This window comes from Durio zibethinus, chromosome 6 (genome assembly GCF_047325235.1).
Source record: "Durio zibethinus cultivar Kanyao isolate XHJ-2024 chromosome 6, ASM4732523v1, whole genome shotgun sequence".
NCBI classification, from domain to species: domain Eukaryota; kingdom Viridiplantae; phylum Streptophyta; class Magnoliopsida; order Malvales; family Malvaceae; genus Durio; species Durio zibethinus.
Window position 1 is genome coordinate 31,109,013 of NC_143167.1, and position 16,136 is coordinate 31,125,148.

At 33.3% G+C, this 16,136-nt stretch overlaps 2 protein-coding genes across 16 annotated transcripts; both read right to left on the reverse strand.

The window, feature by feature from the left end:
- Window positions 1–258: 258 nt before the first annotated feature.
- Window positions 259–6,396, reverse strand: LOC111285923 (midasin-like). 14 transcript variants are annotated; one of them, XM_089762874.1, is made up of 14 exons: window positions 5,778–6,167; window positions 5,603–5,660; window positions 5,288–5,463; window positions 4,356–4,411; window positions 4,162–4,251; window positions 3,932–4,042; window positions 3,365–3,671; window positions 3,067–3,102; window positions 2,779–2,976; window positions 2,591–2,695; window positions 2,192–2,447; window positions 2,003–2,053; window positions 1,845–1,929; window positions 259–839 (listed from the first exon to the last, which is right to left on the reverse strand). In XM_089762874.1, exons 9-11 carry the CDS (start codon window positions 2,794–2,796, stop codon window positions 2,220–2,222), a joined length of 351 nt encoding a protein of 116 aa, XP_089619000.1. In that variant the 5' UTR covers window positions 2,797–2,976; window positions 3,067–3,102; window positions 3,365–3,671; window positions 3,932–4,042; window positions 4,162–4,251; window positions 4,356–4,411; window positions 5,288–5,463; window positions 5,603–5,660; window positions 5,778–6,167; the 3' UTR covers window positions 259–839; window positions 1,845–1,929; window positions 2,003–2,053; window positions 2,192–2,219. The 14 variants fall into 14 exon arrangements, 10 of the variants coding, with proteins under 10 accessions (XP_089619000.1, XP_089619005.1, XP_089618998.1 ...); XM_089762879.1 differs by having other exon boundaries at window positions 4,162–4,200; window positions 5,778–6,109; XR_016343062.1 differs by lacking the exons at window positions 4,162–4,251; window positions 5,603–5,660 and having other exon boundaries at window positions 2,192–2,236; window positions 2,339–2,371; window positions 5,778–6,190.
- Window positions 6,397–8,266: 1,870 nt separating this feature from the next.
- LOC111284926 (ubiquitin carboxyl-terminal hydrolase 23-like) lies at window positions 8,267–14,486 on the reverse strand. 2 transcript variants are annotated; one of them, XM_022874035.2, is made up of 11 exons: window positions 14,031–14,486; window positions 13,412–13,526; window positions 13,107–13,217; window positions 12,660–12,832; window positions 12,139–12,465; window positions 11,529–11,654; window positions 10,418–11,038; window positions 10,160–10,321; window positions 9,413–10,067; window positions 8,962–9,058; window positions 8,267–8,787 (listed from the first exon to the last, which is right to left on the reverse strand). In XM_022874035.2, exons 1-11 carry the CDS (start codon window positions 14,367–14,369, stop codon window positions 8,628–8,630), a joined length of 2,886 nt encoding a protein of 961 aa, XP_022729770.2. In that variant the 5' UTR covers window positions 14,370–14,486; the 3' UTR covers window positions 8,267–8,627. The 2 variants fall into 2 exon arrangements, with proteins under 2 accessions (XP_022729770.2, XP_022729771.2); XM_022874036.2 differs by lacking the exon at window positions 11,529–11,654.
- Between the last annotated feature and the right edge of the window lie 1,650 nt (window positions 14,487–16,136).

Here is a 16,136-nt window from a genome sequence, read left to right on the forward strand (position 1 = left end):
GAATGTATATATTGTATGAACGTTAATTTTATCTAAATTTAATAGGGAATTTGATTTTTTATCTTAATGAGAATATTAAAATGAAAATTGAAATGAAAATGATTATTAAATTTTTGAATGAAAATAAAAATATATATGATTTTAAAATTTTTATCGAATAAAAATATGAACGAGGATAATAAATAAACAGATACATCAGCATATCTCATCCATATTGTCCTCCTGGATTCTGTCCAAGAAAATTTTTCTGCAAGGCACTCAACAGAACTAGAACTTCATTTCACATGCAGCCATTTGAATTGGCTGGGCAACATCAATCTACTCAGAAATATATATTCATTTGACAAAGAAACAGCTAGCTGTCTCCCGAGAAAATAAATTAGATAAGAAAGTGATGAGTATATAGCCAAGTAACCTCACTGCGTCCAATGGGAATAATGTCAAAAGTATATCTAAGAAAATCTACTTGCCGGTTGCACGCTTCGTCAACCTGTTGTAACTCCATGCCTTCAATATTGCTGACCAAACTCATTGAAGAATTAACAAGAACAAGAAGCTGATCACATTCTTTTCTTCGTACATTGTATTTTGCAAGATCAGAGGGAAGACAATCTGAATGAAAAATAAAACTTGACAAACGAATAAATGGCAATAAACACAAGCTTTCGGACCTTCCTTAGCAGTTTTCTAAGTTCAATTTCAAGCTTTTCTAATGCTTGTGAAATTCTTTTATCAGTATCTTTTGAATGAGACCATCCTGCCAAATAATTCTATTCTAGCTGCACCTATAAAAGGCCTTCAATATTACTGACCAAGCTCACAAGCCCTATACTTTCTTCCTGTTAGTAAAAGAAGATGCAGTACTCAGAAAAGAAAAATATGATATATTTAAGGAATAGGAAGTGCCTTAGTAGAAAAGTGAAAATCTCTGTCAACAGAACATACCAATCTCCTATATCATATTTGCAAGTGCATAGATTTCATTGAATAGAAAGGATCCTTAAATAGCGGGAAAACAGAAAACAGAAACAGCAGCATTTAACCAAAGGTATAACACATGTTGCATGGAGAAAAATCATACAGTTACACAGTTCAAAGAAGATTTGAGCATCAAATGATTTTTTACATGAATATATAATCAGGAACATTAAGACATTAAGATTTGAGCATTCTTGTTAAGATAAAAAATGTAAAATTCACATTGATAAGCTACCCGTTGGGAAAGAGTGCGGGCACCAGAAAAAAGTGAATTACGCGTATTTGTCCTTGGGGAAGAAATTTGCCAGAGAACACATGAAGCAACCTTAAAAGCTTCAAACAATGCACGGAAAAGTTCTTGATATCAAGTGTACTTTGCAAAACAGAATGCATGACAGTATTTTACTGATAATCAGAATGCTACTAGACAGATTAGTTTAAAAAGGACAGCTTTGCGATGCATATTACCACAATATCAGTCAAAAACATCTAATCACGTAATCTAGCCTCAAATCATAAGCAACAGAAATTGCAAATATAGAAAGAATAAGAGAAAAGGGTAAAGAGAAGTTTCCATCCACTTTTTACACTTTACACCACAATGCTGAATGTAGAATGAAATCTATAACAGAATAAAATCTGCCTGGCACTATTTGTATATGTTACAAATATTTTAAACATGTTAAAAGTGAAAATAATTATCTTACAATATATTGGCAACACTAGCTTTTCTCACAGGCTGAATTAAGTATAATTGGTAGTGGAACATCATGATAGTCAATTATTGTGAAATTTTGAAACAGGAAGTAGCAAATCATGCAACATATTATTCAAAATAAAAGCGCAGAGCTTTTTGATGCACATACCTTGAAAGACGCAGGCACTGGCTTCATGATAAAGAATGCCACCAAAACCACATCTCAAGAACAAAACTAGAAACTTTTGCATGCACTGTAGCAGAAAGGATAGACAACATTAAGCCCCTGATAAGAAACAAACAAATGCATAACAGAATTATACTGACCTGATTCTGCTGATGTCAATGCATTTGATGTGGTACAAAAGATTGTGGAGGCTTTATTGAATAAGTCAGTGAATATTTCAAGTCAGGTTCCAGAAGGATAGACGGATGGCTAATGTTTTTTAACTAGCCAACTTGAAGTTCACTGCAAAGAGCAAAATCCTCAAAAAAAAAAAAAAAAAAATTACTTACCGCCTTCTTTTCTGGCTCCAAGCACCGTTCATCCTTTCCAGTATGCTATCATCGGCCAAGGAAATTTCATCAACAAGAAATAAATAACCAGCCTTCGTAGATAGCACAAGAGGCCCATTTTGCCACATAAAATTGTCTGCCACTTACGGTAAAGCAGATCAAGTTCCTTCTTCACCTCTGCTAAATTAACCATATCCAGCAAAGTGACATCAGGAATTGAAAGGCCTTGCCTGTAATTACTGGTAACTACATTCAGCTGGTCAAGAGTTGAAGAAACATGGCTAATATCGGAACAAATATCCAGCAACCAAACATATTTGAGACACCAGCGCATCTCAGAGAGTGTAGAGGAAATAAGCTAAGATACCAATAGACTATTTTAACCCAAAACATACTAACCAAGTCTTGAGGGAAATGAATGAGGGCCTTCAATAGCTTCAATCGTTCAATCACACATTTGTATTCTGAGGACAACATCAATCCATCTCGAATTGGATAGACAACCTGTTAAACATTTCATTAGAATTTCTAAGGGAACCTATCTTTCGGATGAGTGACAACAGCTAGTGAGAAAAAAGCAAACAAACCCCAAGAAAATCAGACATTTCAGAGCACTGGTGACAATTCAAAATGTGTAAATTTAACCCCAAAGCAATACTCGGTAACTGGCACACTGTAGTCTTCCCACCCCTTTGGTTTCACCAACAAGGAGCATGGTCTCACAAAACTTATAGCAACATCTGACAAGGAAGTACAATGCTCTCATGTTTTTAGTTAAGATCACACTGCAATGATTGAGATCATTAGGAGTAAAATGAAAATTAACACAAATTAGTAGAACCAAGATAAAATAAAACAGGTCTACGAGTCCTTACTTTCCAAGACACTGGAACAGGGTCCTCTCCAAGCAACTTAGGAAGAAAAAAGTATAGCAAAATATGTATTAGATTCTAGAACCTTTTAAAATGCTAAACAAAAATATTATCAACCAATCCAGGTTACTTTTAAGCTATTTGTGAACACTGAAAGAAATGGTGTTAGATATTTTAACAACATTCTTCCAATTACTGCAAATAAAACGAAGGTGGACCAAATCATAAGAAGTCTTGAACATAAATTGAAAAAGAAGTGACAAAAACAATGATTTTGTAATAATTTGGTAGTACATAATACCTTTGGATGGTGTGCCGCAAGCCATATTTTGGACTCTGTGACGGCTATCAGTAAATCCAAATTCCAATCCAATATTTTACTCAAGGACTCACACACTTTGTCCTCTTTCTTGGATTGGACTTTTGTATCCTAGTAGAAGAGAGAAGGATCAAAAACATAAGACAAGAAGCTTGAAAAAGATACAGAGAAAGCAAAGATAGATATAAAATAATAGTTAAACAGAGATCTAGGAACATCCGAACAGCTCCTTGAAATTGAGATGGATAATTCTTAGTTATAGCAGCTAAGACCTCCTTGGCCCAGGTTCCTGCCAAATAGTCCAAGAGATAACTCAGAAATATAACATAATTAACATTGATGATCATATCAAAAATAGCTATACGGTTATCTAGTTCAAAAGATATGCAAAAATATTTTTTTAAAAATGTTGTGCCAGCAATATACAGTAAACTAACGATGTTCAAAGTATTAAAAATAAAAATATCAAAGTAATTAAATAGTACTATATGCACCCGAGAAGCAAAACTTGAAATTGAAATGAAAAAGCCAATAAATTACAAGCCATACCCAATTCAGAGGATGCTGAATTGCTATCCCTCTCAGAAAATTTCATGCAGGATGGTAGAATCTTTGAGACAATATGATCCACTAAATTCCTCAGAGCAATTTTATCTATTACTGATATTAAAGCAAGATGATATGAGTAATCAGAAGAACTGTAATATACAACAACCAATTTAAAAGCAGTAAGTACGAAAAAAAGTAGGACAAGTAGAAAAAACTAATCAGCTTCACACCTTTGATCAACCAGAGCTTCTAACAGTATGGCAAGGAATCTATTAAAATTAAAATCTTTAGATAGTTCCAAAAGAATCCCAGCAATATCCCTTTAAAAGCATGCAAAAAGATAAGATTGAAAATACAACGGCTGACAATACACTTAGTAATGTATTAAATAGTTCCAAACAATATTAGAGAACTATGGAGTTACCTGATATTCCTTAAATTTTCCAATGCCCTTTTAGGAAACGTATCAACAGAGTGTGACTACAAAATTCGCACAAACTACAGTAAGAAAAATAGAAACAAGACAAAGCTTATAACAAGGAACCTAACATTTACTTCAAGGACGACTACATTTCACTTGGTAAGAAAGGCACATCATGCACCTAGTCAAAAGCAACCCTTTAATCATATAAGGTGATATATCAAAAGAAAACCTCTTAGTAAAAAAATAGTAATAAAAGTACTAAGCAAACTCTCCAATTAGTAATTTAGCACAGACAATATGGCTATAACACCCACCAAATGAGAATTTGGATCGAACTAATATACTTTTAAGAACAGTAACACCAATAGCCCTGTTGATTATATGCACCAAAAGTTGAAACATATAAAATGATAAGAGTGAAGCCAAGCCTCTCAGGTCAAACATGTAATCAAAGTATAAAATTATGGAAAGCAAATTTGCAAGTGATATGCATGAAAACCTCAAATGAAAAATGCCAAAACAACATCAATAGAGAATGATAAAAAAATTTATAAATGATAGAATTTTAGGATAAAATTGAATAATGACTATAATCTACATGAGCAGGATGCTAGGAACTGAACAAGATTTATAAATGCCATATAAGTGAAAACCGAAACCATAGCAAATCAGTTGACTCTTTGACATCTTCCCTATCAACCTAAGCAACTGTTCGAATCAAGCTATGTACAAGTTTGGGAGACAATGCTACTTAATTTGCTCGTAATCCGGCAATCTTCAAGGCACCAGCCTTCATAAAAAGATACATATAAATTCATACAAACTGCACATTGCAATCAGCAACCTATATGCGGTGGAAAGAATCCATATAACAAGACATTACAATAGTAAAAACTAATTTTCAAATAACCACACTTATGCCTTAAACTCACCTTGTGATCAGAACCTCCATTTGTACCAATTTGAAGACCAGAAGCTACGAAAGGATGAATTCTCTTCACAATGTAACTGTCAATAGTTGCAACACAACCCAAAACCTCACAACAATAACTGCTGTACAAAAGCTAATCACAGGTCTTGAAGCCTGAAACTTCTTTGTTGCAGATGCCTGCAGCAGACAGTTCAGATGAGACTCAACGGGAGATAGCAACCAAATGACCCATAAATTTATAAAGCAATGACTCAAATAATTCCACAAGGCCTTCAAAACCCCCATATCTCGAATGCATTGTTGCCCAATGACAGACCTATGGGGTGGCGCTCCAGAGACTAACACCATCCAAAATTTTCCATTTACTATTATTCCTGTACCAGTCAAGAACAACAAGAAGCAATTCTAACACCTATGCATGATAACCACAATATATATGTATATATATACATATATATTAACAGATCTATGAAAATCAAGAAATTTAATACCTGCATCAGGGCCTGACTTGCTCTAACAAAGCAAGAGTTCTTTCATATTTCCCACAGTCTTTACTCTGTCCCATGGCTACAGTTTTCACCACGGAAGCCACCGCCTCGACCACCATAGATCCAAACTTCGAATCACCACCGCCAACATCGATACTCTGCTGGAATTTCCCTTCTGAGTCGGATTTCTCTCTAAAACCTCTCCAAAAGCCTAAACGCTTCGCTCTCTCCCTCATCGTACCAGCCCCAGGCTTGTAAACAATAAACGAGTTTCACCCTCCGGTTCTGAACCAAGTAGGGGCCACCGGATAACTGCGAAGAGATGAATTCGACACAAGTTATGCAGCGTCGGTAAATACTAATTATATTTAAGGATGAATTATAATAATGTTTGATTGCCTTATAACAATTAATTCAAAACTTATAATGTTTGATTGCCTTATAAATACTAATTATTTTTATGATTTGAAATACAATAAAACTTATAATAATTAATTCATTCAAAACATAATAAAATTTATAAATGCACATTTTACACGTATTACAGAGAATTTCAGTCTTAACATTTTTTTTGTAAGACATGACATGCAGGCTATAACTGGCGGCTCTTGCTTTATTACCAGCAAGGGTCGATGAAAAATAATTTATGAAGAAGATAATTATCAAATTGTTTATATAATATAATCGGTCTCCTCAGTTTAAAAATATTTAAAAAATTAAAATAAATTAGTAATCAATTGAAAAAACAATAACCATATTTATGAAATATTTGTAATCAATTATTATATAATTTCTATTGTTTCTCATTTATGATCATATAATTTACGAAATTTTTTTTATAATTATTATATTAAGAAATATTTTTATTTTTAATTACATTAAATTTTTTGTAATAACGTTTGCATTTTGATTTTTTTTCATTATTAAAAATGGTTATAAATATAAAACACAAAAATTTAAAATTATTTGAATCAAACTAAATTTGGGGTAATTTTATGATAATGAAATCAATTGTTGTCAAATTATTTAAAAATAAAAGACGTAAATAACATTTTTGGACTAAGCTAATTTTGAGTTAGATTGTAATAATGAACCAATTATTTTAAAATTAATTTATCAAAGTATTCTTATTTAATAACTTTTTTTTTTTGTAAAAAACAAAGCTATTTCATAAAAATTATACGATTTAGTTATAAATGAAAACAATCATTAATGTATGATATGATTTATATTATGTTGTATTTGTCATAAAATAAATTTTAAAATTGTTTATATTATATTATATAATTGTATTTATTATATGAAATTATTAAAATAAAATTCGAAATTATTTACAATATTATATAATTTGATACTTTTTTTTCGTTCCAATTTGAATATTATATTTAATTTGAGGTGGAGATTAAGAAAATTTAAATTTAATTATTTTAATATTATTTTTCAACAGTATTAATAATCTATAGATTTAAATGCTAAAAAGTTAAAAAAATTAATCGGAAATTTCTAAAAATTAATATGAACTGAAATATAAAAAATTATAAAAATATAAAATGCTACAAATATATCTTAAATTTAAGTATTTTCACGTTTAATATTTCAGAAACCTTATATTATTGGATATTGCTGAAAAATACTAACAAGGACATCTAAATAGAATATTCACGCATTGATCAAATTTTTATATTTTTTAAATGAATTGAATTGAAAAGTAAATAATTGTCAATTAAGTAACACTTTTTAGACTCATGAACTAAGATTGTCTTCCTATTGGCAATTTTATAACATTTATTTTATTTTTTACATGAAATTTATATAATTGCTTTATGCTCCCATTACTTGTAATAAACAGGTGGAGAGGATCTTTGGGTTATTTAGAAAACTTAATCTATTTTGTTTATTATATTTTTGTGTTAGGTTTTATATATTAAAGCCTCGGCTTTACTATTTTATCAGTGCTTATAAAATATAATTAGTTTATATGCAAGTGTTAAAAGCAAAGCGCGGGGATGAACACTAGTTACAATGAAAAAGAACATGTCTCAATGCCGAATTGAATAATACGTGACACATCCATAACTTGATTATCACTAAAAAGTATAAATGATACGTTAATATTTGTAAGTTATTCAGATTCGATTTAAATAAAACTCGAATTTCATTTTATTATTATCGAATAAAACTCGAATTCAAGTAACTTGATTTATCGATCGAATCGAATTTAAATATTTTTATACTTGATTCGAATAACTCGTGAAATTAATCAAATTTTTATATTTAATTTTTTATTATTTTAATTAATAAAACATCTCAAATTCGAATTTAAATTTAAACACAAATAATCGAACTCTTATCGAATATAAAAATTAAATTTATTTTAACATATTAATCATACTCGATCGAATTAATTTAAGTAACTCGATTTCAATCATAAATTAAACTCGAATTAAAAAAATAAAACTCAATTAAATTCGAATCGAATATCAAACCTCGAATTGAGAGTCAAACTCGAACTTCTTATTATATTAACTCGACTCGATTACAGTTGTAATTATTGCTAACAAAGAGATCCGTTTGGGCTATGGTGTGAGTCAAAAACTAAGTTAACACATTGATATTCAATCATGTCTCTCTTTCCCTGACGGAGAAATTTTAAAAAGGTCGAAACACAAAAAAAAAAAAAAAAAAAAAAAAAAAATCTGAATTTTTTCAGTATTCTTTTTTCTCTACCTCAAACACTCTCCTGATTACAAAATACAATTTAGACCACGTTAAAAAAGACTGACAACTACTACATAAAATATAATAGCAGAAAGAGAGGTCAAAAATTGCTCCAAATTGATATGGGTTACTACTTCATATCCTGAACGGTCGATTTCCAGAGTTAGAATGGTCCAATTTCGACTTCTTTAACTGTGTTTTCTTGGTGGCAATTTGTTGGAAAGGATTTGGACCACCGAAGTTGTGCTTATTTTGCCTTATCTTCTTCCTCTTACCACGGTCATATTCTTCATCCCTGTAAATCAATAATTATGAAATTAAAATCTTTAGACCAGTCAAAAGCTATTCATTCACCCACATTTTATGAGGAAATCAAAAGCACATTCTTTTCCAAATACTAACAAAACCAGCAGCTAAAAAATGCTGTGGCAACCAAAGTATTATAAGGAATGCATCTATGTTCACTCACCATTCATCCAGAACGTATCCAATTTTGAGACTTTCCGAACCATTTGCTTCTACAGTCTGCGCAGGCGACTCAAAGTCCATATCATCCCATCTTGCAACTGCAGCAAGCATAAGAGGCAAAAGAATAACATAGCAAGTCAAAGAAAAATTCAGCAAAACTACAATCCTACAATTAATCCAATCACATTAAATAATCAAGTAAAAGTCCATCATTTATAAGTGTGGACTCCATATAAATTTTAATGGAGACCCCATTCAATTCTGAATTGTGATTGATTAATTCTAGTGCAATGATGGTAGGTGACATGTTCCCCCAAACCCCACCCCACCCCCCCCCCCCCCCCGCCCCCCCAAAAACAAAAGAAACGCAAAAGAAAGCAAAGGGCATAAAAAATTTAAATGCAGATGATGCAAAAGAGGAGCTGGAATTGATATTTTAGATAAGTACGCACCGGTTGTCTCCCCTAGACCCTGGGTAAGCACCTGCATATGTGGAGATGCACCTATTTTGCTATGTTTCAAAGAATCAGTTTCTCTAGAGTTATGCCGGTTTGCCTCTAATACTGAGCCAGAACTCCTATCTACCTGTTGATCAGTTGCAAGAACAACACCATTCTCATAAATCCTCTCTCCAAATACTCCATCTACGGTATTCATCAAGGAACTCGGACTACTGTTAACATTTTTCAGAGTACTATCACTGGATGCCTTTTTCCTCACATGAACCGAAGCTAAAGTGATTTTGCTGGAATTCTCAGCTGTAGATGGCCCCAGATCTGATGATAAACAATCCTTATCCAACAAAATTTCTCTACAAAGAATGTGAGCATCTAATGTGCGTTTCCTGCTCCTTTTATATTTCTTCTTGCTGGGCATGCGTAGAGATGCCACAAAAAATTTTGATTTTAAGCCAATATGCATGTTTTTAAGCTGTCGCTTTAGACGCTTCTTCTTTGATTTTCTACACAGTGCACATTCAGGAGCTTCAATCTCCAAGGATCCATTTGGCATGCTCAAAGGCAATTTGGAAATAATTTTTTGGCTAATATCATCTCCCTTCTCATTCAGTGACTTATCACTGGTACTATGGTTGGAAACATCTCCGATCTGGAAATGAAATGGGAAACAAATCATAATTCAATGTACAAGTACTAATATTAATACTACTGTTAGAGATGGAATATGATATAAACAATCACCTTATTACTCTCACAGTTTGGCTTATTTGGAGACCTAATTGCATGAACAATCTTCAATGTTTCATCAGTAGTACTCATAGATAAAGCTTCATCAGGAACTTTCTTCACTGCTTTATCTAATGCAACAAACCTTGAAACCTCAAAGTTTGAAGCATGATTAATCTGGAGGCATAAACAGATTTACTAATTAGAAACAGAAGCAAACACCACCCATGTAGGGAGACAGAAGCCTGTGTAGGGAATGAAACATGCATATACCTTCTGCAAGGCCTCTCTAGTCACAATCTTATCAGTGCCTGAGTTATGGAGACCACCACAATTGGGTGATATCATCAAAGGGACTCCAAATTCCCTTTTACAATTTCCACTCTCATTGCGGTCACCATCTTTGGCACCAGTAGTAACAGTTGAATTTTCAATATTAGAACTCTCAACATTAATAACCACAGAACCCGTTGATGGTTGCAAGTTTTCACCATGAACTAAGTTTGAAGCAGATGCTTGTGATGAGTCCTTGAATAATGGCACATTGGAAGAGGGTTGAACGGACTCCGTTTTAAGCACTGAGCTTTCTGCCATTTGCTGCACAGTGTTTTGCTGATATGGCATTGTCTCCTTTGATAAGCCACCATTAGCAGTATCCTTTTGATGCATAACAGCAGAAGTGCCTAAAGCACATAATTTATTCTGAACAGGACCAGTTTGCACATGTGCCTTGGGATTTTGACTAAAAATAGACTTTCCATTCACATTTGCTTTTAAGTCATCTCTCTGAAGAATATCAGCAGGTTTTCTTTGAGCAGTATTTCTTCTGTCACGAACATAAAACAACATGTAAGCCTTCTGCTCCAAAACAGTCCTCTCACTGACCTGGAAAACCTGTTGCATTATGTTTGGAAACACAAAAGAAGGTTCATTCACAAGATCTATAATAATGCATCAAGTAAGGAGTCTTCTAAATAATAGAATAGGAAACAAAAAGTGTTCCTCATCCCCACTCTCAATCTCTCTTCATTCCATTACATATGATGGAATGAATATATCGTACTCACATGTAATGAATATATCATACGATTCATGTTTGCATAAATTAAAGTAGTCCTCAAGTTCCAATAATGAACATCTCTTATGGCTTGCAAACATAGCACGGTAAGCCACTTGTTTCAAAAATAACAATGTGCTTCTAAATCTTGCAAAGACAACAGCTTTAAAATAGGTTTGGCACATTGATCATTTCCACATTTTTAGTGGAAATTCAAGAAAGAGGAGGTCCTTCCTAATAAGTAGGGAATAATTTCTTCTCACTGATTAACCCTACTAGCATTCTAATAGCCAGGAAAAATCGAAAGTACAAAGTTCTTTCAAGTACCCTGTTGTCATCAAGGGAGTACCACATGCCACTTGATGTGCGAACAAAACAGTAGTAGTGGCCAGAATGAGTGCTCCATCCACGATGAACCAGAACGCCATAAAGAGTGTACTTCAAATCTCCTTCCTGCCAAGTCCAACAAACCTAATTTTTCAATTAATTTATATAAAGCATGATGTCAAAGTTATTAGCAAGATGAACCCAGAGCTTAGCTCAGTTAGTTCATGTAGCTACCCTTAAGGGGTAGCAACCAACAGGTTTGGAGTTCAAATCCTAACACCTACAACTCCCCCCATCCTCATGCTGCAGCTTCCTTCGTACCAAAAAAAAAGTTATTGGCAAGATGGTTACAAGCATAGTTTCCTCATAGCAGAATGCTGTATGTACTCAGGATAAAAAAATAATAATAATAATAACAGAACAATCAATAAATAAACAGTAAACTTTCTCCTAAGATCATTGCCCCTTAAAAGTCATATGAGAAAAGACACTTATATGACATTGCATTATTCTTTTGACACTACTTTTTGTCTTTCCCAAAGAACGGCTTAATAACCTACAAACTCACTCACTTCAGAAAAGTTACAGCATGCAACAGAAGTTTACTCACATTAGAACCACTGACAAAAGGCTTCATGTCTAAGGTCGGACCAAATTCAACTTTACTGTCAATCTTTTGCCCAATATCGTGTGCTTGAAATCTCTTTAGATGGATTGCAAGTACATGAGGTGCATTGTAAACTGTGAGTTGTTTGATTGCCTTAACTTTCTGCTTGCAGCGTTGGCATTGATATTGCCTCTCCCCTCCATCCAAAAGCTCCGCAGCAGTGAAGTTTTTAAGTGCTTTATGCAAGGAACCTACCTTAACTATTTCAAGACTTAAATCAAGGAAGGGATCAAAAGTATTGGAGCAGTAAGAACACTGCCCGCATTTCACCTGAAGAGGTAACAAGAAAACATTGAATAATGTACAGGAGCATAATTTTATAAGAAGTTTAACTGCAACTTGAACATATATATTAACTACATGAATTTTCATTGCTTAATTACAACACAATCAGAAACTGTCAAAATCCGGCAAAAACTGTTTAGAATTTGGTCATAGCATAATCCAGCAAGAAAAAACTATACCTGACTACGAAGGCGACCACCAAAGATCTTGTGCACCAAACTCTTCTCATAAGCACTAGGAGATTCACTTGGTACTCCTGAAGGTAAGCAGCACTTGTGCATGGATTCCAGCAGGTTTACCATGTACTCATGTGCATCCTCTTGTCGAGAATTTCGGAAATTCTGAGATATACCTAAGCATGAGGTCAAGAACCACAAGTTCTGGAAACTAAAGAGCATAATGCCTTGATCAGGAGAACATCAATAATTAGCCATCAATATTAATATTAATTCAGGTTAAATTTGTGGCAGTAATACAACAAATAATTCCCTCAAATGAATTTCAGGAATACATAGCTAACAGGATTGCCTTGACTAATCTCTGTTGGCTAAGGATTAATAAGGAAATATATAATGTGCCTCAGCTGAATATCAAATTATTCAATGACATGATACACAAAAGGATACATCGTAGGTTTGAGACCAGATCATTCGGTGCCAATATTCTCCCAGTTGATTGTAGAGCGCGGCTAACATGTTTATGGATGGCACATAAGGCACAAAATCCAGCAATACGGCCTTCACAAACCAATTGAAATATGGCCATCAGAGATGAAATATAAGAACATAAAATGCGAAGCTAGACTTGCACTTATAGCCAAAATGTTACAGGTAACATTATGCATCGACATTGATGCACAAAAGTGAATAAACACATCTATAAAATGTTGTACTGCACAAGAACAGAGAGAAAAGAGGATAGTTTCACTCACAAGAATTTTGATGCTTGCCACTTTGTAGGTAAGCTACTAAAGGCTCTGTGTATGTCAGACATTGCAATACTGAATTAAGAAAACAAGTGTTTCCAAGATTCTCCAAACCAGCACCCTGTAAATTATTCATGCCATGATAGTGGCTGAGTTAATTATAAAATCCAAGCATCTTAGCATTTGCCAATAATAACAAATAAAACAAATCCGACATTTAAGACCAAGTTCGTTGGAAACAAGCAAAATACTTCGATTGAACACACTTTATATTATTGTCAGACAAAACCAACAAAGCTCAAATGATCGAGAAGAGCCACAGATATCTCCAAAAACTGCATTTGACAAAAGACTCCATGTAAACGAAAAATGTAAAAAAGCAGGTTCGATGAAGTAACGCAGTTTAATCAACCATTCATTGAAACATCCAAGACAAATTAAGAAACTGAAAACACGCCAACAAGACAAAGGATATAATTTCACATAAAATCATAAAATTAAGCAAATACTAAACGACACTAAGCTAAAACAAAAAAAAAAAAAAAAACACAAAATCTGAGATAATGGTTACAAATGGGGAAAAAAACCTATAAAAAAACTAGAAACGTAAAAAAGAAAAGCTTACAATTTTGCGAAAGGTAATCCTCAAACTGAGAACTGTATCCAACCCGTGCTCCCACATATCAGACCCATCAACCTTCCTTCCTGTAGCACCCACTTGACCCGACCCCACCCCGTTTACCCGCTTCGGATCCAGCCAAGGATTTAGCGTCTCAATTCTAAAATCCCCACTCCCACAATTTTTGAACCCATTAAAGGGCTTCCTTGCTGGATGGAACACGATCTTTCTCTTAGCAAGGTCAACAATTGGAGAACCTGAAGCCGATGACCCGTTTCCAAGATCCGAACACTCCGTTGCTGCTTCGGTTCTCAATTCCGAGCAACTAATCGCCGTTTCTTCCATGTTTATAAAAAATCGGTTCGGTTTATAAATTCCGTGCCCGTTTTAATCTGTAGATATGTTTTTCGGTGGAAGAAAAAGAAAAAAAATTTATGCGGCGAGATTTTTTCCGGCTTCTGCGAAAGAGGCAGTGAAGCGAGAGTTCACTATTAAACCCTACAGCAAAGACCCAAAAAATGAAATTAATTTTTTTACTGGATCTTGATTTGACTAGCGCGGAGTGCGATGCATCTGATTATTTCTTAGCGCACGCGTTTTATTTTAATCGGCATGGTGTTGCAAATGACCAATGGGACAGCGCCACGGCAGGGGAAGGAAATAGTTCTTATGCCTTGTTGTGGGGGAGTTACGAATTGGCTGGTCGGAACCTTACAAAAACGGTACACGTGGCTTTTTGTTTGTTGTCGTCGGAGAAAGATGGCCTATTTCTTTGTAATGGGCGGCTGGAATGAGAAGGTGTGAATTGAAGAAGATGCTTTTAATCCTTCATTTCAAGTAAACCTGGTCGTGGAAAATATTGATAATTTTATATTTGTATTATGTTTATATAAAAAATATGTGTTATAATTTATAATGAGATAAAAATATAAATTTTTTAAAAAATTTATATAATTTTATTAAAAAATTTAATCATATTATTATTTTTTATTATTTTTATATTGTATTATTATATTATGAATTAATTTATTCAAGACGCAAACAAAGATTTTTCCCTTTTCTTGATGCTATTTCTGTTTGGTTAAATTGAACCATTGGCTTCTTGCTTGCTTAGCCACATAATTTTTGGTCCTCTGATTTCAAACGCGTTATAAATTTTTTCTCCTTTGAATTCAGGATAGTTGATTAATATATATGACATTCAAAATTTTCAAATACAAATAAAAATATTTCTAATTTTTTATTTTCATATCGTAATATTTTTATAATAAAATTAATAGAAAAACGAATAAAAATGAGATATAGGTAATTCCCCCGTTTCGAACGTTTAATTCCGTGACCAATCATTCGGGGATTGAACTTTTTTTTATTTCAAATAAAAAATGTAAATCCGATATTGTGCACTTTAGTAGAAGTGGAGGAGTCGGTCAAAGCGGTGCACCGCGGCAACCGTTACGAGTGCCACTCGTGGGCCGACTGACATAATCCCACGTGTTTCGCACCTTTCATTACTTCAGCACAGAATTTAATTTGACCAAACTGTACAAAAGTAAACATGTTTCTCGGGCTCAAAAGGGTCAAAATCAGGAAGATTTTGTCCATGGGCTAGACCCATATCAAATAAATTTAAAATTTATATTCTGGCACAAGTATGCCTGTGGGCTTAATCATGTTCGGTTGTAGAATTTGGGCTAAACGAAATAACGGATTGTCGGAAATAGAGATGAAGCATATAATTTGGTCAAGGATCACTGGCAAATAAAGTAATTTTCATATTATCTGTAATTGAGTTTTTTCCTTTTTTTTTTAATTAAAAATTTATCAAAACAAATAAAAGATTTTTTTTTCATTACTTTCTTTTATTTTTCTTTCCTTTATTTCCATTTTCCTTCAATCCAAACATAACATAATGGAATCAAGCTTGATTCCATTGATTAATTGTCTTTTGAAATTTTGATTTACGCTCTAGAAGTTTAACCGTCATTGAAAAGGAATCGATTGCTTTATAAAAAACCAAATATGAAGCTTTTCTGGATCAATATTGAAATCAATTACCTTTTTTTAGTGATTTTCCAGAAATTGAAGCAACCACCTATCCTAAGTGAAAAGTTA